Source organism: Poecilia reticulata, chromosome 3 (assembly GCF_904066995.2).
Source record: "Poecilia reticulata chromosome 3, P_reticulata-male-v2, whole genome shotgun sequence".
Classification (NCBI taxonomy): Eukaryota; Metazoa; Chordata; class Actinopteri; order Cyprinodontiformes; family Poeciliidae; genus Poecilia; species Poecilia reticulata.
Window position 1 is genome coordinate 30,464,765 of NC_088832.1, and position 25,971 is coordinate 30,490,735.

The following is a 25,971-nucleotide window of genomic DNA, read 5'->3' on the forward strand; positions in this document are numbered from 1 at the left end:
TTTACTATGTACACACACCCCTATATATATATATATCCATCCATTTTCTTGCACCCTTGTCCCTTAGTGGGGTCAGGAGGGGTGCTGGTGCCCATCTCCAGCTATCGTTTCGGGCAAGAGGCGGGGTACACCCTGGATAAGTTGCCAGTCTGTTGTAGGGCAACACAGAGACACACAACCATGCACACACACACTCATACCTAGGGGCAATTTGGAGAGGCCAATTAACCTAACAGTCATGTTTTTGGACTGTGGGAGGAAACCAGAGTACCCGGAGAAAACCCACGCATGCACAGGGAGAACATGCAAACTCCATGCAGAAAGACCCCAGGCCGGGAATTGAACCCAGAACCTTCTTGCTGCAAGGCAACAGCTCTACCAACTGTGCCACTGTGCAGCCCTATATATATATATATATTTTTTTTTTTTTTTAATTTTTTTTATTATTATTTTTTTTATGCTGTTCTCTAAAAGCTGTTGATTTTCATCAAAGCATAGCTTTTTTTATTCAAATTTGGGAGTGATGATTCTGGAAAAGTCTCAAAATAAGACAGAGGTCTGAACACATGGACACAAAGAAAGTAATTTGTGTTATTTTAAACAAATTGGAATGTGGCAAAAACCACACTGAAAACTGTAGACAGCCCCTTTACACAGAGTGTGATGAGTGGGTTCAAAGGAGGAAAGAAGGATGCACATACAAGTAATCTTGCAGATTGGGTGGTTGCTGGATGACCATTAGGACTATAAGATTGAGTTTTGCAGGCTGCTGTCTGCAATCTTTTAAGAAGAAGGAGAAAAAGCCAATACAAATAGGAGGTTTTTGGTTTAAGCCATGGCCAGAATTTGGAGAGTTTAGGCTTGATCAGTCGCTTTCCCTCAACAACCGATTCTGAAACAACTTATGATTTTATAGTGTGCATAGTGACAGGCTGATAATATAGAAAATTAAACTGCATTCAAGATGCAAAAGAAAATAGAAGTAATTTTGGTCAGCATTTCTGTTATGAGCTCTCAAGCTGCACATATAATTTGGGCTTTTTGAGTGTAATTAATTCTGACTATGATGATTCCATAGTGCATGTAAAACACTACACACAAAAAACATTGTTTCACAGTGGAAATCCTGGGTAATAGCCTATGTCACTTAGATATGTGGTTTTGTGTGAAGGAGTCAAGTTCATATTTGACCCTCATCTGAACTCTCCTTTCCTTGGGATGAAAATATTAAGCTTTACTGGTTTTTGCAGTATTCAGTCACATTCAGTCAGTAACTAGGGATATATTTGAGAGGTTTCTGATCATCACCAGCAGTCCAAAAACATTACTGTTAGTTTCATTGGTCTCTCTAAATTGCCCTTGGTCATGTGTGTGTGTGCTTGGTTGTTTGTCCTTTATGACTCTGTGATGGATTGGTGACCTGTGCAGGATGTACCCTGCCTCTCACCCAATGATCGCTGGGGATAAGTACCACCCCCCACAACCTAACAAGGACAAGCGGGTATAGGCAACGGATGAATGGATGGAAAGCAGCTACCCAAGCCAACCTTTTTCTGAAACAAAATATATCTGTTCTTATTAAACTGAGAAGTAACTGCTACTACTCACAGTTTCTGTCTAACTGGAAATGTGAGTACACAGGAATGAAACACGCAGAATAAAAAAAAATCATTATACCTGTCTGAAAACATGAAGTAAAAGATCTCAAAATCATACACCTCTCTCTCTGATCTGAAGAAATTTAAGAACAGATGAGAAAGAAAAAATAACGCAAAGGCTGCCAGGAAAACAACAACTTTCCACATCTTGTTTGGCAAATAAAGATCTTCATGATCTCCATTGTTTTTGGGAAAATATTGCTGGACTAATAAGAAATAAGTCTACCAAAACTAACAGCAATTCAGCAAAATGTATCATCTGGAGCTGCCTCGGTTTTGAGGACCTGGATAACTTGTATTGGATGAAGCCATGAATTTTAAAAAACACACAATAGCTTTGGAGAAGTTGTTGCCACCAAGCGTAGAATAAGCAGTTTTTAACAGTTTTTAATTTTAGAAGGTCAATTACTTTTTCACATGGTGCCAAGTTGGGATAGACAATAAAAAAACAAAAATGCTAATGTTTTAACTCAGTAAGAGTTCAGAAATCAATATTCGGTGGAATAACCGTGAGGTTTTCAATAGGGTTCAGTGCAGCGGTCTCTTTTTGAATTGAAAGGTTCATATCGCTTTTTGTGTCAGAGTATGACGGCGACTTCACATTATATGATTAACTTTGTCATGTGATTATATTAAAATTAAGTTTTTAAACACTCACTCTCAAAGACTCTGATGTTTCTCATATCTGCTATTTAAAAGTTGGTTTTCATTTTATCCTAAAGCAGGACAAACATTTGGTACTTATATCCACAGAATGTGTGTTTACTGCCCTTATTACATTTTCCAGTAACGATAGTAAATATATTTTCCTTTTCTACTTGTTTTTTCTGTTGAATATTCCAAACAGAAAACTATTTTTTTATATAAGTTTTTTTTGTAATATATAGAACCCAATCTTTTTTGAAAATAAAGTTCTATAATGTTGTAAAAAAAAAAATTATGGTCTGAAACTAACTAGGTAATCTGTGGCTATCAGCATTATGTTCAAAGACACTTAAAAAAGATATATTACCTGTTAATGAAACTAAAACTGCTGCATTGGCTATTTCACAGATGGTAACTGCAGTTTGTCTTTTTGCATATTGCAGCACTTTGGCAGCGTTGGAAGGAAATGCAGATTTAATACAAGCTGGTCTCAAGGTCCCAGAAGGAAAACATACTCTTGTTACTATGTGATACTGAAACAACATAATGTGCTTGAAGTTTTCACCAATCAATGTAAACTTATCATTGACTACAGATGGCAAAACTACTTTATTCCATTATTTTAAAAGTAACTATCACATTTCTTTTACAGATGTTGTTTTTGTGTACAAATTTACTATCTATAGAAAGATGTCCTCACAAGGGTTTTTAATCAGATCCAGCGATCTCTGCAAGCTTCCTGAGCAACGGGTTATCAGCTTTAATTAAAAAAAAAAAAAAAGAAATAACACAGCATTAGGAACAGAGCAGTTCACAAAGTTGCTTATCCTGACGTCATCTGTTATATAAGTGCCCCTGCTGATAATAAATCTGCAAACAAGAGTGCCAGAGAAGGATCTCTAGTACAGCACAGCAGCATCTACTTTAGATGTTCACGTTTGTAAATTTACTCTGATCACAAAGAACGTCTTTTAAAGCCTGCTGCAGGCAATTTGAATCTAAAGTGTGTGAGCTGTGTGTTAGCACACATATAGTGCAAGTAAATATATACACAGTGGATAAAACAAGTATTGAATATGTCAAAAACAAATTCTCAGAGTAAATATTCATACTAGAATAATACAAAGAAATCAAAGCACATTAATCAATAAATTATGAGTACACAAATGGAATGACACAAGGAATAAATGATAAACACAAAATGATTTACTAAAAAACACAGAAACAAACCAAGAAACCATCTGAAATCTGTCAGTCATCAGAAATCATCAATCTGTTTATGTGCAGTTGTGTAATAACCTACATATGATTTCCCATTACTAAAGTGTTGAACATTGTTGTCAATGGTGAGACAGACCTTCACAAAATGTCTTACAGTGATAATGGTTACAAATGCATTTCTGACCTTCTGAATGTCGCAGTGTCATTGTAGCCAATGGCTCTCACATGTAGAAAAAAGAATGATGATGAAGAAACTTGTTCAAAGTTTGGTGTATAGGAGTTGGACTAGGCTATGATATACTGGGACAGCACGGTAAGGTCAGACAAGGCCAAAACTGAGCTCTTTGAATGACATTGCAAACACCATGTTAGGAAGAATAATGGTTCTGTAAAGCACCTCAAATATACCAAGCTTATAAAAGTGAAGGCTCATACTGGCTGACTTTAAGGATGGATGAATGTGGGAATGACAATGAAATAAGACCAGATTTTCAAGCAGGACAATCAGTCCCAAACACATATTCAAGGAAACTCTTAATTGATTTCAGACAAAGAAAGAAAAACGACTAGAATGCACCATTCAATCACCTGACAGTTATCCACTGAAAATCTGTAGAGAAAATTGAAGATCAGAGTGCCTAAGAAAGACACCTTCAAGATTTGAAGACAGTTTGTGTGACAAAATGGCTCAAAATCACACCTGTAATGCATGAGACTATTTTCTTCAAACATAAGACATATTGAGGCTGTCACTGCCAAAGAGGCTTTTCCACAAAGTATTTTAGATTTTTCTCTAAGTGTGTTCAGCCCTCATTCCTGAGGCATTCCCATTTTTAGAATGGTCACTTATGGACTATTCTGTTTTACTTGTTCGGCATGTGTGTATTACGTAGGTTGTTTCTCATATCTGGTTTAACTAATGACTTCATAGGAAATATTTAAAAAGAGAAAAACCTTAAAATGTTCAATATTTATCAATCCCTACTTTGCCTGTTCGAAAGCTTAAGTGCGAGTGCAGCATGGAACAATTTACGAGTTATGATAAGGACTCCTCCCTAGCGTCTTTCACTGCCAGAGGAAGTCAAATGATGAGCGCGGCACAATTTAATGTCGTGAGGTGATTAAATAAAGCTGGATAACATATCCCACCACAAGCTACTTAGACATGCCTGTCTCATTTCTTATCAAAAGCAAACTTTTTGATTGATACCAGTAATGTAATGTGTTCCCCTTATTGTGTGTGTGTATACATCGCAATGTCTTTTTAAATATAAACACTACGGTGGACTCAATCGTGTCATGACAACTTTAGCACACTTACAACTAGTCTGCTGCAATTTATCCACAAAATGTCTTTGTGTGCCCAAAACACAGGTCTGTTTCCATTGGTGTATTTCAAGCATGTTAGATTTGATTGTCTTCATGTTGTAACTTTGCACTGCACCACAGTTATCTGTTTGCATGTGTTGCAATGTATGCGTTGCAAAATTAATGAGTATCTTTTCCCAATTTGCTTGTGTTTTGTCAATCTGAGTGTCTGTTTTTTTTTTTCTAAGTTGAAACACACTGGGCTGATGTTGGAACAGCTGTATAAACCATTTAGCCCCAGTCACTTTATCTTGGAGAGGAGCTCTTTTGTAATGTTCATGCTGCCCGTTGTCCAGATTACATTTTCTCTCCTCCTCCCATAATTTGAGAGCTTCTTTTTTTCTACAACATTGGACAATGAGAGCTAGCCATATTATGCAGTGAAAATGGAGCTATATTCATGACTGGCTGAAAATTACTGAATGGATAATTTGAAAATAGACATCTCTTTGACATAGACATATGTCAAAGAGGAGTTGAATAAGATTTCCAGTAGTGCAATGAATAAGGTCTGAAATGTGACTAAGTGGATATACATGAGGCTATGGTTTGTTGAGAGATACTAAAGCAGTTCATTCAAATGAATTCATGATGTTCAATAGTTTACTGTTTTATCATTTTTCTTTCTTTTGTCCATAGAAATTTTGAAGTCAATTTCTAGCCATTTAATGAGGAACTTTGATAACCAGTCACAAGAACAGAAACTTAAAGAAGAGTAGAGGATTTTCAAAACCACCACACCTCCAAACAAGGCAAGCAGGGATGCTACTGTTTCACAATGGTAAGCAGCTTGAACATCAATATTTTGTTTTCATACAAACACATGCTTTACTTGTAAGAAAAAAATGTGCTTCTTCTTCCAACAACAAATATGAAAATATATTTGTTACATTGTTTTGCACAACAGTAATGCTCATCTGCTCTGATGCCCTTCATGCAAGCTAACTTCAAGTTCCTGGAACATTTCTTTAATATTTTGCATGTACATATCAAATTAATTACTTGTTGAATTAAACTGCACAACATCTTGACCAACAGTCTCTGCACTATGTAAAACTAATCATATCAATTACATTGAAAGTAAGAGATAACACCAGGGTTGTTAAACTTTTGGATACAAATATCATCCTTTACCTGTGTAACATCAAATCTATTTGATGCAAACTGAGGCAGAATTGGTAACTCTCTTAAGCTCTGTTGGTGCTTGAAGACCAAGGTGTCATAAACTGAAAGAATATGCTCTTAGCATGGAAAGTAAGAATAAGTGAATCATAAAATTGAATTAAGCATGCCTGACACTGAACTTCAAATGTGCAATATTTTAAGTGAATTCTTAAGTATTTTTAACTTCTCAAGCCATTTAAAAAAAAAAAAAACATTCTGTCATTTGGCTGAAGTAAATCCTAATCAAGATTTTTCTTTACTAATCAAAGGCTCATTGAAGCTACAAGAAGATCTAAATTTGTTACTCAATAGATGCTGATTGTGTGGGAGGACATTTACCAGCTCATCAATCACAGCTGATTGCTTGTTTTTCTTATAATCTTTAGCTAGTCCTTGAATAAAAATACACGTACTTGCATTTGGCATTTTTTATGTATTTTAGCTTATCTCTCCTAAATAAAAGGTGTGATGTGAAAACTGAGTCTTAAACATTTTTAATAGCTTTGATGTTCTTTTCAAATAGTCACAATTACTGCAATTATTTTCTTGTACTCTGATATGTTTGTATAAAGTAATTCATAATATTCCGTAGCAGATCTGCATTCATGAATTTGCTGCACAATGGTTACAATGTCTGTAACCTTCATACATGAAGACATTGTGACTGGACGAACAAAAACAGTCAAATTTGAACAAGCATCCTATTCTACTTAAATCGAAAACTCATGGCCTACATCAGACTGCAGAGATTGGGAAATATATGCAACCTTGCTTATCTGCAATGTTTCTTTCATTATAACTGAAATATGAAAAAAGGAAAACATAACTTACTAGATTAAATTAAAGGACAAAAAAAGATATGCTGTATCTATAGAGTTAAATGGTCACTGTTGATACCAAAGAAAATATGACAAAAAAGTGGATACCTTATTTTGAGACTTTGAACAACTCTAGCTCTTTAGTGTTTAGACAACACTATGAACTATATGTGTCCATGTGTTTGCTTGGGCAACTCAAAAACATTTTTCTGTATAGGAGAAATACTCTTTTCATGTTGAAAATCATCCAAAGTTAATCACAAAGTATATTCATGAAGGCTGAGGAAAGAACATAAGACTTTATTTGAGCGACACATATAAGTTCACTTAGGTTAATCATTTTCTTGAAACTTCAACAGTGTTATTCTTGCTGAGTTTCTTGTCAATCATGACTGCGGAATAATACGTTAGGTCTCTTGTCTCGGATGCATGAAAGCAGCAATAAGGTGCAAGCCCACCTGTGCACACAGAGCAAACTGTAACCTACATGCCATCCAACCTCTCACTATACCTATGATTTTACCAGCTGACATTTGCTCTTAATGCATGTCAACTGTAAAATGTACATGACTCAGGCTTGATGGAGTCTGGATGGGTTATAGAGTGTATATCTGCCAAGTTGCTATATTTATTTAATTTTTGCCACACAACCCTAGACAGGATGAAACAGGTTTGGAAAATATATGGACGTATGACTCAACTCAAAAATTGCGACCTGGCATTCACCAGTAATGAATGGACATAACCGTCTGATTTCTACAGACAGTGTCTTCAAAACTAATTTATATTCATCCCATTGATACCATATTATACAATCACAGTAACCAATGTACATAATTAGGAATTGGGAGATGTCTTAATATTCTTTTTTTTTTTGGTAAATTTTGTTTCACACTAAACCCCTTTAATATTAAAATATATTTAAATTGTATCACGGTATTTTGTTCATAATTTGCATCAACTAACTATATGTATCATTCACATATAAAACTGATTATCTATAACAATACAATTTTTAAAACTTTTTTGTCCAAGGCTTCCTAAATATGCATATAGGATACATATTCAATTTTCGGCTCACTTCATTTTGTCACCTTTGTTGCTGGCATTAGTATCACAAAAACATCCAGCAATTGTTGTGATGCCAGTAAATGTTTTTTTTCTCTGCCATTTACCCAGCAAAATGACATTCTGAAGACATGAAAGGAGGCGGACAATGATGTGAAGCCATTTTAAACCAAAAAAATATATCAGCATCAACAGCTCTGAGCCGGGAGTGTGGCAAAACTGTCTATTACAATGCTCTTTGAGAACCTGATGAGTCCCAGCAGGATCCAAGTCAGCCTGTAAATCATTCTCCCGCAAAATACTCATAATAAGCCTTGAAAGCAAATCATTGATGACGGCTTGACAGTGAATTGCAGCCATAAAGCTTCCCCAGTGACACCATAACAGACCTCACAATGATATGCAACATAAAAAGACATTCCAAAAGCATGGACTGATGTAAACAAAGGGTATTGTTTGCTGTATAGATGTTCATTTCAGCTTTGCCAGGAATTACTATGAACTTCACAACAAAAATCACATTTCCGTAACAATGGCATTACACAAAATGTTTTGAGTTTGCGTTCCCAGAAGACAATATTGTTTGAAAATCTGTCAGTCAATAATGAAGAACCAAAGCTTATTGCTTATATTAACAAAATGTTAATGTTTCCTTGTTTTGATTGTGTGATAAACCAGGGCACATGCACTGGCCTATATAAAACGCATAACAACATGTTAAGAAAGTTGTAATTATTTTTTTTTTGGAATACCTTTATCTTTTGGAGTGACTGTCATGATTGTTGCTGATGTTCTAAGTTAGGAATGGAAGTGGTCAGAGAGTAGAACTTACATGTATCTATACAAGTACAGTAAGCAATCCTTTTCCATAAATATAGCAACTTAATTACATTCTTTAAAACGTTGTTAGCTTTGCATAGACAGTTTCACAGCCTGATGAGGACTTATTTTCCAGCTTTTTAAGGTTTTCAGAGTGAGATAAACATCAAAGAATAGTATGTTAAACCTATTTAGTTTCAGAATCTCCTCATTAAAAATATCCAAATCAACTGTCATTGGTAGCCCTTTGAATTAATAAAAACAGGAGTCTTTTATCACCTGTCACAATTATGACCAGTGCAATAATGTGAAACTGTGCTTTATAAGTGTCAACATGTAATATAATATGAAAGCATTGCTTCTTTATTTCAAAATAACTTACAACAGCATTACTTTAAATTTGACTTATGTAATATTACCACAGTGATCTTGTCAGTAGAGCATAAAATATTTAGGTGCAATGCCTCCTGTAGAGTACATATTCAAATATTACCATATTTAATGTCATGGTAAAGCAAAGGGATGCATGAAGAGCTCAGCTCTAGAACAAAGTGCTTGATTTGTTTGCTCATAACTATTTTTAAGTGTTGTCAGTCATACCGTCATTAAGAACAGATAACAATCTATGTAATTAACAAAAGTCATTAACAATCTGAACATTTTTCTGTGAGTGACACTGTCATACACTATGCCTCAATTAACTTTATCTGTTGTACTGCTCCTTCTCATCATTTGGTGACTGCAATATGCATCACTTCTGAGTCCTTCCACCCCCTCTATAGTTCTCAGAATACTTCAGCACTGGGGTGAAATGGGTTAGCAGTCGGGCTAATCCATAAAAACAGTTTACTTTTAAAAAAAACTAATCACTGTCCAAGTATTAAACAGATAAAAACATCAAATGGTTTGTTAAACTGATTATGTTGGAATTATGTCCAATTTTAATTAACTGGTTAGCCATGAGGATACCTCAACTAACTACTGTTGAACATTAATTTGTCAACAAAATCCATCCATCCATCCATTTTCTTGCACCCTTTTTCCCTCAGTGGGGTCGGGAGGGGTGCTGGTGCCCATCTCCAGCCAACGTTTCGGGCGAGAGGCGGGGTACACCCTGGACAGGTCGCCAGTCTGTCGCAGTGTCAACAAAATAATTTGTCAAAGTTTGACTTAACCATGCAAACTATTGTTGCTAAAAGTGTCCTTGATGCCCAAAGGCTTCCAGGAATCTCATGGATCCCGTTGGAAAGTAGAGGACCAGCAACACGTCACCCTATTTTTAAGGTTGTATTTTGAGATATTCGCAAGAAAGTAAGTTGGCAGTATTTGGATTTATAAACTTAAGATAAAGCACATATTACAGGAAAATATATACAAGGAAACATCCACAACTGACAATTGTCTCAGAATAGTAGTTATATTCAAGGAGACATATTCTGGCTTTTGTTATATTTACAATTATGTCGCACACACAGCAGACCAACAAACATACATGCACACACGCACTCCTCATGTTTTTGGTCATGCATGGGGAGAACTCTATGCATTAAGAGCACAGGCCAGGATTCAAACTCAGAACCTTTTAGTTGTAGGGTAACTAAACACTGCGACATCGTGCAGCCTCAAAACAATAACAGATACAGGGAAATGTTCTTATATTACTCTGCATGTATCTGTGATATAAATGTCAACAGGATACATACAAGTAGTCCTTTGACTTCTATTGACCACAAACAACCTGTTCTGTGATTGCAAAAGCCCTCAAACCCGCACAATATGTAGATGTGTAGCAGAGAACACAGACCTTAAAATGTCAGCAGTAATGCAGCAGTGAGGACAACTGTGTATTTATGAAATCATTTCTCCTCTGATCTTTCCACTGCTTGCTGCTTCAGCCTCTTGCCAACAGTGTAATTGTGAGTAAGTAACTTCTGCACTAACTTTGCTGTAGCACGGCATTTAGACAAGCTTTCATTAAAAGGGGCTGATAATTTGCTGTCTTACTTCAATTACAGCCCCGTTAACTTTAAATCAAGTCTAACAGTTGCCAAAGCTGTTTGCCAGCTCTTTGTTTTGGCCAGATTAGTGTGTGCATTGATGACTGGCTTATGATAATGAGGATTAGTGGTAGGACCCGGTTCAGAACTTGTGAAAACATGGAATCATACAAAAGCTACAGTGGCTGTGACCAACACTCTGCCACTTTCATGCAACTTCATTACTGTTTCTGTAAATCATCCAAAATGAGATGTTATGTGGAAGTTAAGGAATCTCTAATTGTCAATCACAAAGCTAAATCATGGTCCTTTTTAAGGATTATTTAGTCAGTTAAACTGATCTGCTGCAGAGTATTGCAGATGTGTGCAAACTCCTGCTGTGAAAATCACTCGATTGATTATTGAAGTATCTCTGCATTTCCCTGATTACTTCCAGCAGAGGGACATCCAAGAGCAAATCTAATGCATCTCATCCTAGAACACTCATACCAATGTCTTAGTGTGTTTGATATCACAATGAAAGTGCATTAATACACAAGCATTAATATTCCACTTTATGAGGCCTTTGTACCTGCAGTGATGACTGATAGTAGAATATGGATTTGCCATGGAGGTTTCCCAGAATCAAATCCATATCAGTTGCAGCAGAATGTAGCTCTGCACCACGGTGTGAATTACAGGGTAGAATATGAAACCTAGTGTTTCCATCACAAGTGGAAACACTTATAACAAATCCCCAAGTACTAGGTTTTGGGATTTATGTAACTATTTATTCCATGTTGCCTGTGTTCATGATATGGAGAAGATAAAAATAACCTTTGAAGTCAATGATTAGATATTATTCTGTTTCCCATACTGTGGCTGAGCTACGGTTGTCCGTACAACAATATAGTATCTTTAGTACCTTTAAGGTATGTATATATTTTTTAAAATAAGACAATTTATACATTTTCTTCTACTTTACAATTATGTAGTACTTTTGCTGTTTTAATCACAACTATAAAGTCCCATTAAATACTATGAGGTAAACAGAAGTGTAAAAATGTAAAAACAGGAGAAAGTAAACAAGAAAAAGTAAGAATGTCTTTTCAGTGCAGTGTTTCCCAATGGGAGAGAACAAGAAAACCTCTGGAAGATCTTAAAAGCTTGGTGTACTAAAGAACCTGTACTGTATAGGTCAACTTTTCCATTCTGAAATAAAGTAACCTTTCTTGCAACTTTTACATTATAGCGTGTGCTCAGTCCAACTTCATCAAAAGACTAATACAAATAAATAAAACAAACAAATCATGAATGCATGTGGAATTACTGCATCTGCTTTCACTGTTACAAGTGAGTCATTTTAATATCCAGGAGGGACTGATTGAATTATTCCACTTGGTGATTTTGGCCCTTTGTACCCTGCTATAGACGGCAAGGTGTTCCCTCTAGGCAGAACTCTGGAAACTGTTGATCAGTGAAATATTGTGACATCAAGTTAAAATGTTCCAAATGTGCCATGTTTCTAGGGGTCAGGAAATCACAAATAGCAAAAACACACACACAGCATATGTTTTAATTGGGAACTGCATAGCAGACAGTGACAAATGATGTCACCAATGTGTGAGTTGAAGCAAATGTCAACTACAATTAAAGGTGCATAAATATAAACCCCCATAACATGTAAAAGAAAAAGAAGATAGATTAAAAATGGAAATTTGTTTATTTTAAAAGCATCTTGAAAAGATGTCTTATGTGCAAGAAAATGAATCTGATTCATCTGCTGTGATTCACATTGTTTGCGTGTATCTTTGATAAATTCACAGAAACCTGCACAGTGACAGGTACTTCTCAGAACAGCTTGACTCCAGTAATTTGATGTCATTATGTCATTGTTTAGTTTCCAGTCTGAGTCACTTAATCATGTTACTCAACAAAAGTTTAATCAGAACTGGTCCCCAATTAATTTGAGCATCTGCTGAAAAACTACTTTTCACAGTGAAGCTTTGAGCAATATTGTGTGATTTTTCAGAATAGTTTCATCATCTTGCTCTGATTTAATTTATTAGCTTGATGCAATTGAAAACATTCTCTGTTACTGTATTACATAAATATTACACAATATTTTTTTCTTCCATTGCCTCAAAGTTTAGATACAAAAACCAATTATGAAATGGGTTTGTATTGATTTCACCATAGAGGTTTATCTGTTGGAAGAACCTTTCTACATTTGTAAAGTCTTGTATATTGTTTCAACCCTTTCAGAAATAAGCTTCCATAGATCCTTATTGATCTGTTAAAAAGACATTTTGTATTTATAAGCCTCTGTAAAAATTAATTACATGGCACTGTATGATTTTCATTTCAATTATCAGTACTGCTCTGCAGGAGTCCCCTTATTTTCTTGTCACATAACAACCTAAACAACCCTTAGGCAAAGATAATAAAAGAAAACTCCAGTGTATGGGCATAGAATATCTTTAAAGTCTTACATGCCCAACATGTCCCATTAAAGGCAGGTGTTATTTCGATTTCTTTTATATGTGCAATCTCGTCCCCCCCCCGCCATTTCTGTCGATAACGAGCTGAAACGTAAATAGCAAGGAGTCGTAGTGAAAGTTTAGTTGGAGTGATGTTTGCTGAAGTTTTTCCACAAATGTTTAAGGCATCAACAGTAAAATCCATGTGGTTGTGTAAGACCTGAAAGTTTTCATCTCAACTTCTTTGCACTAATATTGACAACCACGCACAGCCTCTTTTCTACTTTGAAAAGAGGCCAAATTATCATTCAACAATTGCAATCATGGCTGCAGTGATGATCAAAGAATGCCCTCCTGTGTTCACAAAACATTTGAAAAAACCCTTGTGGTGTTCAACCCAGTGTATGTCCACCTCTGATTGAAATTAACAAGGCCTTTCCTTGGTCCCCTCAGATTGTCAGAAGTCATTTGGCAAACTCAGAAAATCATTAAATCAAATTGATCTGAACAATGCAAGGAGGCAGAGAACTTTGATGGGTAAATTACGACAAGATAGATTTGATACATGTACCTTATGAATGTGTATTGGGTTTCTTGTCAGCATTGGATGATTCTTTGATGACTCACCTCTTGTTGTAAATCCTTGATGATTTTTGTTTTTTTCTCCATCTCCACTTTCAGAAATTTTATCTGAGGACAAAAGAGGAACAAGGAACAAAATCAGAGAAGCAAACAGCGTCTAAGTGTGTATCTTTTTAGTCAGGGAACAAGGCAAAAGGCACAACCAATTGAATGGTCAGAGAAAGCAGTGTTAAATTCTCTATCCCAAATGTGAGTTCATATAATAAAGATTTAATTATTGTGCGAGGAAAGTTGAAACAAATGTCTAAGATACAGATGCTTCAGACAAAAAAAAAAACAAAAGATGTTTTTCATGATGCTGCATAGTTATATTTTTAAATCTAAGGCTTTAACTTCATTTTTAGATGCTCCAGTGGGAAACAAATCCTCTCGCATTCACATTAGTATGCTTTTGTCAAACAAAAGAGAAAAACAAAATAACGCTACTGAACTGCCACACAATGACAACATAGTCCGGTTAAAAATGGGTCACAAAGAATCAGGGAAAAATGTCACTAATCTTCTTAAACAGCTTTGTAGTCTAGCCTATAGCAAAAATTACTCATGCCTTTGGGGAGAACAGTTTTAGCTCCAGATTACCACACATTTGCTTCATTACACATTTGCTGCAAGTAATATTGAAAAAGAAGAAAAGAAAAACTCTAACTGGAATCAAATACTATGGATTTACTGTAGGCACTAAAAATTTATGAGTTGAAAGAAACAGAAATGCTTCTATTTTTTAGTTGATTGTTTTTTTTTCTTTCCAGTGAATAAGTCCAGAACTTACCAGTTGACTCACATTGCTACACAGGTCTTAATTACATCAAATGCCACATTAAGTCACTGTCACTGCCTCTAAAAATACAAAGATAGAAAGAGCGTTACATTTGAGCGCTAACTGTTATTTCATAAAATTGATTGTGACCCGGCCTCTTAATTGCTGATTGCGTTCAGCAGAAGCACAATGAGAGATGAATTTGAATTACTGACATCATACATGCTCATACAAGCATGAACATGTTTGCAGTTATATATAAAAGTGAATATAAAAACAGTGACAGTGAATAGAAAAAGCTAAACACCTGTGATACAATGTAATAAAACTGATATGTCATTTCAAACTTCACTGTGATTTTTATTTGTACAAATTAAATGGAAAAGAAAACAACACTCTCCAAGATAGAAAACTATATTAAACACCTTTCTATTGATATTTGATTGAATTGAGTTTCAAATTAACATCAGCATTCAGCCTTCTTTGTTTACACATTTCTGTGGGATAGTTTATTTAAAATGTTTTTCAGTGTCCATTCCTCAATTTGTAATAAGTCAATGCAGTTTTGTGTGTCCTTCTGGCATTGGTAGCACATCCTAATTGGAGTAACATAATTACACAGTGCTGAAATAAATCAAAGTAATCAGGTGGAAAATTTTTCCATGATTTTTTTTGTTAATCCAAAGAGTTATTTTTTTGAGTGATTGACATGTTTAGGGATGGAGTTCAGTCTCTAAGAGTGGAGATCTGAGAATCATTTGACAAAAAATCTCAACTCAGTGAATATTGGTATGGAGATTGCTACCAGTTATATAGAGACTTGTTTTTCTAGTGAGGAAGAAGGCGTCCCAAACTGGTACCATCTCGGTTATTTGGCATTATCTTGGGCAAGATTTTAAATGGATATTCTCATAATACTCTCTACAGATGTTAAATTCACAGACAGATTTCCCCCTCCAATGTCTCATTATTTGAGGGAAATTGAACAAGATTTCCAACATCACAGAATCTGTTGCCAACAAGCACTGCCCCAAAGATACATATATTTTAAAAAAATAACAAAAAACATTTAAGTTTAATGAAACAAAACTTGAATGTTTCATCTAAATTCCAGAATGTAAGTTTAATCCAAAATTAACATTTCCCATATCCAGACGGACGTAGGTCTCATTTTGACTTGAAACCTCCATTCGTCTGCTTGAAAGTTGAAGATGAAGATGGATTTTGCTTTTTAGTATTAATGTGAGTTCAAGCATGGGCTCAAACAGACAAAATGGCTTCAGACACAGATTTTTAAGTGGCCTAGAACTATATCTGACAGATGATCTCAAAAGTGCTGCAAACTACAGGCCCTTATAATCTTACACATTTGGAGAAGTTTTGCAGAGACAAAGTCGGCAAATATTGCATGTCAAGATGCTAACACAATCTTATCAAAGAGTACAGAAAATATTTAGTCTATAAGTATTTAGATATTCATTCATCCCAATGTAAAGGCTCTTTTAATTCCAACGAAAACTGCCACATGAGATATTTTCACTCAAGTTAGCTGTGTGTAGATTGGAGGTATGTTTGAGTGCAGACTTCCAGAAATGTGATACTCTGACACACTTATTCCCAATTTGCTCCCAGTGCCCGACTTATTGGTTTATATTTTTATTACGGCAGAGTGATATCTTTGTTTTTGGCAACCCTTTTATCAACAGCTCAGCATGGTTTCCCGGTACAGGCGTGAGCCCTGTGAGTATGTGCTTATTTCAGCCAAATGGAGGTTCAAACACCAACTGCAGATGGCAAATTCCTGCCATGGGCAACCAAACAAATACATTTGGTGTGTGTGTATAAGACAGATAGGCTGAGGTTTTGGAGTTTGTCTGTTTTTTTTCCCATTCCTAAGAGAGTATTTTTGCTTTCGCAAGTGTTGCGTGTCCTTGAGAGAGGTCGTCAAGATAGTCTCGCGGACAAAAAGGAAAAGATTCATAGGGCTGGTGACCTCACGCCAGGTATACACCCCAGGGAATAGTAAACTAAGTCTTGCCAGTTGACTCACATCCCCAAGCAGCACATGATAACATCGAGGTTCATGTTTGAGCCTTTCAGTCACTGCCACAGCCTGAGGGGATGGTTAGAAAAGCAGCAACAAGAAAAATTGGGTTTTAAAGGAATAAACAGCACAAAATAACAAACCTCATTTTCAATATGAAGTTCAAAGGCTATTGTTTTAATTACTAAGTTTTAGACATTTACGTATAAATTTTAGATTTTTAAAAATAAATTAGGAAATGTTTAGTTTGTAGCACTTGTATTATTTTTTTTTTACTTTGTTGACAATGTCTAACATACTGATCAGGAGTATTGTACTTGTGGGACTTAGATTATGCTAATAAAATGCATCTAAGTATTGAGCCAGTGTGGGCTGTCAGAAATGCATTTCTTACAACAAATACAGAGGGTAAATATGTGAAACTGATTAGAATGACCTTAATTTTTCAAATACAAGGCACAAACAGTTTACCATATAACTGAGCTAAATAACAGGATATTTATTTCATCATGAACAAGAGGATTTTATTCTAATCCTATAATTAAACATGGAAATTTACACTACTTCAGTTCTGACTGACTGGGAAGAAATTACACATATAAAGTCAGAAATAAAATACCCAATCAACACCACAATGGCGTTTATGACATAGGTTAAAGCAGCAAACAAGGAACATAAACTGGTACAACAAAGAATGCTTTCATCCTTAGTTGTCAACTATTTTATTGTCATCTAAATGGTAAGAGGCAGTTATTTAAGATAGTAATTTCTATGTTCTGGGCAGAAAAAAAAATGTTTGAAGGTAATGTAAAAGTGGAAGAGAACATGTTTCAGCATCCACATCAGTGGAAACTTGACATTCCAACCCGTAATTGTGGCTAAGCCATTGCTTAGCCACAACTTATGCTATGCAATTTGACATTTTTACATAATACATTGAAGAAGAAGCCACCCAGAGGTTCCAAGAACTCACATATTGGCTGGCTGGGTGGATGAGATTGTGCCATGGCAGTGATTACTCACACAAAGGTTAAAGGGGTAATGCATGACTTTAGGAGGCAAGCTTGTGTCACCCTTTAGCATCAGCTATGTTCGATGTTTCTGACAGCTCATAAATCTCTTTATCTTGGATAAAACATGTAAGTCAGGTGTCGGATCTCTCGCTTTGTGTCAGACTTTCAAGCTACAGAAGAGGAAAACCAATACATCCACTAGAGGAGAAGAGTGTTTCAAAATGTGGCTGTGTATTTTCTCAGGATATCTGAAGGCCTTGACATAAAATATGAGGCAAAGACTGTCTACTGTTGTAAAGACATAAATGCCTTAAACTATCTTTACATAACAAGAACAAGTTGAATTTTGAATAATTGGGAGTGAGTCAGTACTGAAGTAGCCTCTGTTCTTTTTAGTACCAAGCCACATGCATGCAGTGAGTCAGTCCTGCAGTCCAATTTATAGCAGATAAACTATTTTATTTAACAAGTGAGCAGGAATTGTGGAGGTAAGTAAGTTACACAGAAAGTATTTCTTTTGACTGAAAATGTGAGAGCTTATTATTACAGGTATTGTATAAATGCAAATCAATCTTTTTGCAAAAGCTGGAGGTCAAAACTACTAATTTAGAATTTAAATGACTTGTGTAAAATGTGTCCTTGCTGATATGACATCAGGATTAAATTAGAAGGTATTTGCACCCTAACAGTTTTTTTTATGTGTAGGTTTCAGATCATCAAACAAATGTTAATATCAGACAAAGATAATAAGACTAATCATAAAAAAAATAAAACATTGTCCAAATGATTTATTTTGGGAAAGTAAAATAACTATTCAAACCAAACAGACAATAGGTGAAAAAAACAATCTCCCTCTTATTAAGTCATGAATGGGCGCAAAAGCTAAGTAGAGTTTCAAACACCACACCTGTACCTGATTACATCTTGCAAAATCAAGAATATCTTAAATATAATCTGAAGTAGATGATAGCCTATAACTTACTTCATGTAGATATGTTAATCTACATGATGCAGATTAAAATATCTACTTTTAAAAATATGTTTATTGATCTCTAGTAACCATCTCCTATAGTTGCAATATCAAAAACCAGATAAGTCTTTACATCACAAGAAGGAGCTTTAGCACTAAATACATGAAAGTGAGTCAGTGCTGAAGTGACTTCTTATAAATCTGAAATAGGAATGAATAGTGATGCTTATATTTATCTTTGTTTGTCCTTCTTAAAATTGTGTCTGTCTTCAGTTTTGGAAGTAAAAGGGAAAGCCAATGTATCAGTATTCATAGAATGTAGAAATCATAAACTATATAAGAAAAATAAATTACCTTTGTAAATGAGTTAGACTTTTTATTTAAAGTCTGTGTAGTTTTAGCAATTATGAAATATTTGGATAAGCACACTATTAACTCAATTTCAATACTTTGCAAAAGAAACTAAATAAACAGCAAAAACCGTCCATCTGTAATATTATTTTGCAACCTAAATTATGTACGGTCACTCTTCACTTCCCTCTGAATAATGGCAGTGTATTCTCTGCATATCTAATGGCCTAAGAATGTGGTTTAAAGTAATGATGTCATTTGCTATAAGTAACATGATACATTTAAAAATCTGTGAAAATCTGACTATCTAAAGAAAAGTAACTTTGTTGAGTAAGTTACTGAAAATAGTCATGAAAACTTTTCATCAGCTTATATCACAATAAACACATTAGATCAGGGTTTCAGAACTGGAACCAAACAAATAAGATGTGGCAAAAGGTTTTCTCCTGCTGTGTCAGAGTTTCGGTTTAGAGTTGTGAGACGGAAGAAAAAGCCAGCTGCTGCGTAATGAGCGTCGATCACCGAGGGGGGCTGTGTGACAGGTGACGGGGCTGGTTAGAGGAGACCGAGCGCTGATGGTGAGGTCATCTCTGTCTTACCGTGGCCTGCTGCTTTTCAGCTTTCTCATTTGCCTCATCCAGCTGCTTCTGCAGGGCTGCCTGGAGGGACTTCATCTCCTCTCTGTCAAGTGGCAGGGAAGTGAGAAACACCCTGTTAGCACATCGTCCTTACACTCTCCGAGCCCTTTACTACTCCACCTCTGAATGGTTTTCTAAAGCACACTCCTTTGAGAGAAAATAGATTTTTGTGTAGAAACAACTACTACTCACAATAAAATAGTTTTAATTTAGTAGAAAAGGCAAAAAAAAGCAACACTTGATTTAAGCTAATTTATTCACAATGATTTTAATAGTGGTAGATTTTCTTAACAAATGTTTGTTGTCAATCTTTGGGGAAGAAAAATCAGCATTGTGCAGTACTATTCCTAAATGCAATACAATGCTCAAAATACAAATTTACTATTTTGTTTTCTTACACAGTGCCTTCCAAAACAGTTCAAAACCTATGAATGTTTTTATATATATATATATATATATATATATATATATATATATATATATATATATATATATATAGTAAAGCAACAAATTAAAGTGTATTTGTCTGAGATTTTTTATGAGACAGAGCAGCAAAGAGTAGCACAAAGTCAAACAGGAAAGAAAAGAATTAACATTTTCAAATGTACTTACTAATAAACCCTGAAGTGTATATCATGTATAACTATTGAGCCCTTTTATTTTTATCTGCATCCTGGTTTCCAAAGGAACTTACCAACTAAAAATCAAAAAGCTTACACTTTAAAATTAAGAGCAGTGTTTCTTCTTTTTGTCTTCTTAACATGTCCTGGTGCTTTTATGGATTCCAATAAGACAGCTGACAAGAGCAAGAGGCAAACCTCATTCGGATTAGGGAGACTTGGGCTCTTTTCTGGAGCCAGGCTTTGGCTCTTGGGGCTCAGCCAGAAGAATATACAGGAAGTCCCCTCTCGGTGGGCCACCACATGCAGGTAAGAACGGATCAGTTGCCATGCAAGTTGAATGACAGGCAAAAGCGTGGTGGGGATTCTCAGCCCCCGGCTGAGTGTCTTGATTGAGTTTTCCACAGTGAGCAAGACAGATGCCCCTTTGTGACTTGAGGTTGGAAGAAGCAAAGGTTCTGAATGTTGTCTGTGCTTGTAGTGCTGGCAGCATAATCTGGTTTTAGGACATGGAATGTCACCTCACTGAGATGCCAGAGTTGTTGTGTCGGGTTGAGTAGTCCCAGCAGGAAATAACAGGACTCACAGCTTGAGCTCTGAAATCAAATTCCAGGAGAGGAGCTGGACTCACTCCTCCTCCGAAGTTTCCCAGGGAGAGAGGTGTCAGGTGGGGTGGGGATGCTCATACTCCTCTGTCTGAGTGTCTTGATTAAGCGACAGGGTCGCCTCTTTGCAACTTCAGGTTGGAAGAACCAAGACCATTGAACATCAGTTCAATGGTTCACTTGCATCATTTACATCAGTTATGATTTTTAGGCCTTTTTGGAGTTTCTGACCAGAACCCAAGTAATGTTCTAATGATAGACTTGTTGCTGGAACAGAATTTCCATAATAAACACTATGTTTGAGCACAAAGTGGTTCATATCAGGGGCATTAATTGGCAAGAAGAAAGCAACTGCACCCTTAAAAGATCCTGACTGCAGTTTGCCATAATCATTGTACGGAACAAAGCTCAGATAAAATGAAAGCAAAACAAAGATTTTTAGTCAACATATAATAAATATATGCGTGGCAGAAAACTAACTCTGCACATTATCTTGGACAAAGCTTCCACTTGATAAGTTGGCATGTTGGCAGTATTATGCATTGTGGAAATTGTTTCTTTTGCATGGGGAGTTCAACTTCACAATTGTTATTTATGCCATTTAATTTGAGAATACAAAATCCCTAGGAAAATACATCAAAGTTTTATTTATTGAGGTTTGTCATTGTAAGAAATATTTAAAAGGGGTCTATAATGCAGGGTCCTATAAATAATATTTTTGTTCCCACTTCTTTTTGAGCTGAAAATGATATATTCAACTCAGTTCTTGTTGTCATGAACTACTTGCATCATTTACATGAAATTTGCGGTTAACATGCTCAGAACTCAGTTTTGCATTAAAAAGCCTGGTTAATGATATGTGAATTTGGACACTTTTGAAAGATACTTGATTTTTGCTTTTTCCAATGACATTTTATGTATTCTCTGGAATGACCCACAGAGTTTTTAGCCTGCTGTGTAAAAACTGTTTTTGCATTTATTATACATCTAGCATAAATGTAAATGGGTGTTATAATGTTGAGGCTATTTCTGTACTGTTTGATTTTCCCGTGCACAGATAACAGCAAAGCACAATGAATTATATATTAAGTAGGCTGGTGATGTGAGTCCTTGCTTTGAAAAAATGCTTGTAGAAATCACATCACAAGAGGCAGCCAAGTTAAATTCAAAAAGTCTACTAATATGTCTAAACATGGCTGTAAATTTAAAAGTGCATAGGGCATAGGGAAAATGTGGTGTAATGAATCTGCAGTACCTTTCAAGATAACAGCAACAGTCACTTTATAAAGGATCTTGATGCTTCACAAATATTTCAGATGCCAATGGTCTTGTCTTTTAGTGTAAGACCAGTAAAGCATATTTTCTTTAGAGTAATCAGCATAATATAAATGCCTGTATCCAAGACAAGGAAACAGTTTGAGGTACAAACAAGCAAAACACTGTCCACGCTGACAAAAGGGATACACATCACTCTAGTGAGGAAGTAGCACATGTTTTTATAGCAGGTTCAGTCGAGTTAATTGTTGATAATCAAAACATGGAATGTTATGTTCCAACCATGAGTGTCTTTTCTGTTGGGAAACATCTCTGTTCTGTCACAGTTTGGGGTAAAATTATTTTCAGAAAGCAATCAAATCTCTGTTAAGAGATGTCAGAAATAAATGACTTGCAATGAATCACCTGTCTGCATCTGCCATAATGGAGTCAGCAAGTAATTGCTCTTGGCAGCCGTGGAAATCCAAAGGTGGATTAATAACACCCTGAAAAAAACCGTGCCTCCCAAAATGCTAGGTAAGCAACACTGAGCCAAACTGCTGCTTTATGGTTTTTAGCTTGATGACATGTGAGAGCTGCCATGTGATGGACTATTGATTGGCGATCAAGATCTTGCTCACAAGACTTCTATAGCCTTTCAGAGAGCATGTGAGGCGACACGTGATTCCTGATCATGAAAAGACGTATTACACACTTTTTTAATCAGATGATACTAACTGGTAAAAAAAAGAAAAAAAAAAAAGCCCTAAATATCACAGATGGCTGTTCGTATGTTAGGGGAATAAAGCCTGAATAATCATGTTTTAGGTACACTAGTTAGTTTCTTATTTTTCAACTCCTGCTTGCTTCTTTCTCTACCATAAATAAACTAGACCACACCATCAATTATAGTAAACAGCATCAACTACAGTATGCAGCTTTTTTTTCCTATTCATATTTAGATTCTTCGTGTAAGCTTAGAGAATTGAAATACACAAATCTCATTAAAAAATATTCCGTAACTTTAGAATTTATGTTTAACATGTAACATTCATTATTCAACTAAATAAAATCTGATTTTGTAAATGTACTGTTTTGTTGGCATCGTTTTTCGTTAAAAATTGCTTCAAGTAGTTATTACTCCAAAACCTGAAAACCAAGTCAGATAACTCAGTGGAAACCAGACAAAGCCACCTTCTGAATAAAGGATGTTTTAAAGATTGCTTGGACAGTCTATAACTTCACTAAGGAAGCTGGTTGTTTTACCCACTTCGTAATTTTGTACTTTTGCATCTTCAATTATATACAAATCAAAAAGGGGGGGAAAAAAAACAAGTGATCTTTTACAGGAGGTTCTGAGAGGACCAAGCATAGGTTTGTTGGGGTTTCTTGGAATCAGCTCTGCTATCTAATTCACATTTTGTTATATAATTCAATCACAGTCTTTTAAAACATTTTTTATGTGCTGTCATAATGTCTCATATTTAATAAGAGTAGACTCAACTGTGAAAAATTGTTAGCAACATGGATCCTGATGGATTTATATTGTTTGTGTAAATGTGTTTAAAATCCATCAAAATGCAAATTTCTTTTTATCACATACATGTAATTTGGTTAGAGTACTTAATAAAATATCCTAGCTTGTTTGAGGACAAACAAGTTTGACATTTTGAACGGATTCAACATAAAGGACCAAAACATAAAACAAAATCAAACTGCAATAGTGATGTACTTTTTGTATGTAATTTTTCTATGGCTTCTGTTAAAAGCAAACTAAAGTTGACACAAGTTAATTCTTACCGGCTGCTTAAGTACATAAAAACAATGGTTAGACAAAAGAAACATATCAAATTGTCCAAAGGGACAAATTGACCAGAGGCCATTTATGAGGATGGGTTCAGACTTTTATGTTTTGATTCCAAAAGACCTTGAAAACTATCTTAGAAATTACACTGTGGCTGAGTTCTCATCTGGCATACATACATATAAACTGAAACTTCCTTTAGATTTTTAAAACAAAATGCCAGAAAAAATAACCTCAAGTTATTACAATCTATCTAATTTGACATATTATTTTATTGATAAATATAAACAATTTTGCAAATCATAACAGAAAGCATTGCAAATTAGGAGACAATGATCAAGATCTCCTTTCTAAATCCTCCATGGTGCCTGGTTTTACCTCTGTTTGTGGCTGAGCTCCAGAATCCTTTGCACATCCTTCTTGGCCACTGACTCATCATTTTTCAGGGACTGAAAGAAAACAAAAGACACTATTTTTTTTCTCAAGCAAAGGCACAGCTTTCTATATTGCATGGCAATTCAGAGCATCAAACAAGGGAAATGCACAGTGCATACACATTTGAACTCGCTCTGTTTAGTACATGTTTCCTAGAATTCCCAGGGATTTAGTAAAGATGGACTCAAATCCAGTCGGTGTGAAAATAATCTGAAATTATACAATAATTGAGGAAAGTGTTAAAAATTAAAATAATGTGCAACAGATGTGGAACCCTGTTGATGTCCCTTTTCTAAATTGTATTGCTTTTAACAATCTGTTGATGAATGTCCTAATGAGAGCACACACAGATGCACAGATTGGTTTCTGCTGGTGGCTAACCAGATTCCTGATGGGTAATTAGGAATTAGTGATATATTTGATTGCCCCATAAGCCCTTTGAGATCTTATATTAGTTCAGAGTGGAGCCGAGAAGCGCAGAGTTCTGGGGGAAATCTGGAATCAAAGGGAGAGTTTGTTTTTAAAATATGCTTGAAAGTCTGTGCTAATTAACACAAGTCAATACAAACTGACTGTCTTTTTTTCTCTCCCAAAGGAGGAGAACCAATGCACCTAGAGCATACAAAACTATGCTAACGATATTGATAGAAAAATATAAAAATTCAAGCAAACAGATGCTGATGACAGTGGATCAATAATTCCAATTATTTCTAAAGGAATATAGCTGATCAATTTCTATGTAATATTCTGGTGGGGAGGTTTTGAGTCACATGCTCTATATGCCATCAAGATTTCAACACACCGACCTAAATAACATCACAGTCATTGAAATGACCTCCAAAAACCACAGTCTGATTGAGCTTATATACAGCATGACCCACAAAGGTGGCACCCCTATCTTAATGTGCAGACTGAAGACTGCTGGAAACCATCCAACTTAAAAAGCAACTTTTTGTCTCTGTCTCTCGCTGCTGCCATCTGTTCTCATTTCTGTTTACAAGCAAGGCCAACTTGATCTTGAATAAGTGTACTTAGTTGGGTGTTAGTTTGATTTATAAGTCCTTCATAAACGTCTTTTGCAGACCACATACAGGCTCCATTACTCCTGGTGGCAGTGGCCTATTTTTATCAGAGAAAACATTCCCACACACTGCACGATTTACTTAGGGTTGATTGAAGAAAATCACACAAATTTCAAGGTTTTGATAAAGCCTCAATAATCCTTAGATCTTGGGACGACCCAACAACTGTGACATTTTACTGGAAAAACAATTCTGGTTCAAGAAGAGCAACACAGTTTGGCGGATTTAATGGATCTGCTATAATCATCTTGGATTCTGTTTTTTAAAGTACCCCATTAGAGCTTTTACTGTGGCAACTTTGCTTTGACAGGTTGGTTGTTATGGTTGAATCTATCCAATAGCAGGGAGGAAATACGCTCCCCTCCAAAGCCTCTAGATAATACCAAACTGGTGAAGAGACACGGTAACACTTTATTTGAAGGGGGGTGAATAAGACTGTCATGTCATAAACATGACATAACTCCTGTCATGAACATGAATAAACCTTCATGAATATTTATGACTGTTGTCATAAAGTGTCATTCGGTAAATTATGACAC

At 35.6% G+C, this 25,971-nt stretch overlaps 1 protein-coding gene across 1 annotated transcript in view; it reads right to left on the minus strand.

Annotated features, from left to right (window-relative positions):
• luzp2 (leucine zipper protein 2) overlaps positions 1–25,971 on the minus strand; it is a 167,036-nt gene that overhangs the window by 61,095 nt on the left and 79,970 nt on the right. Inside the window, exons 3-5 of the mRNA XM_008405682.3 lie at positions 24,294–24,364; positions 19,594–19,675; positions 13,845–13,907 (exon numbers count right to left, since the gene is read on the minus strand). Of these exons, the coding sequence (XP_008403904.2) occupies positions 13,845–13,907; positions 19,594–19,675; positions 24,294–24,364 (216 nt within the window). The remainder of the gene's footprint in view (positions 1–13,844; positions 13,908–19,593; positions 19,676–24,293; positions 24,365–25,971) is intronic.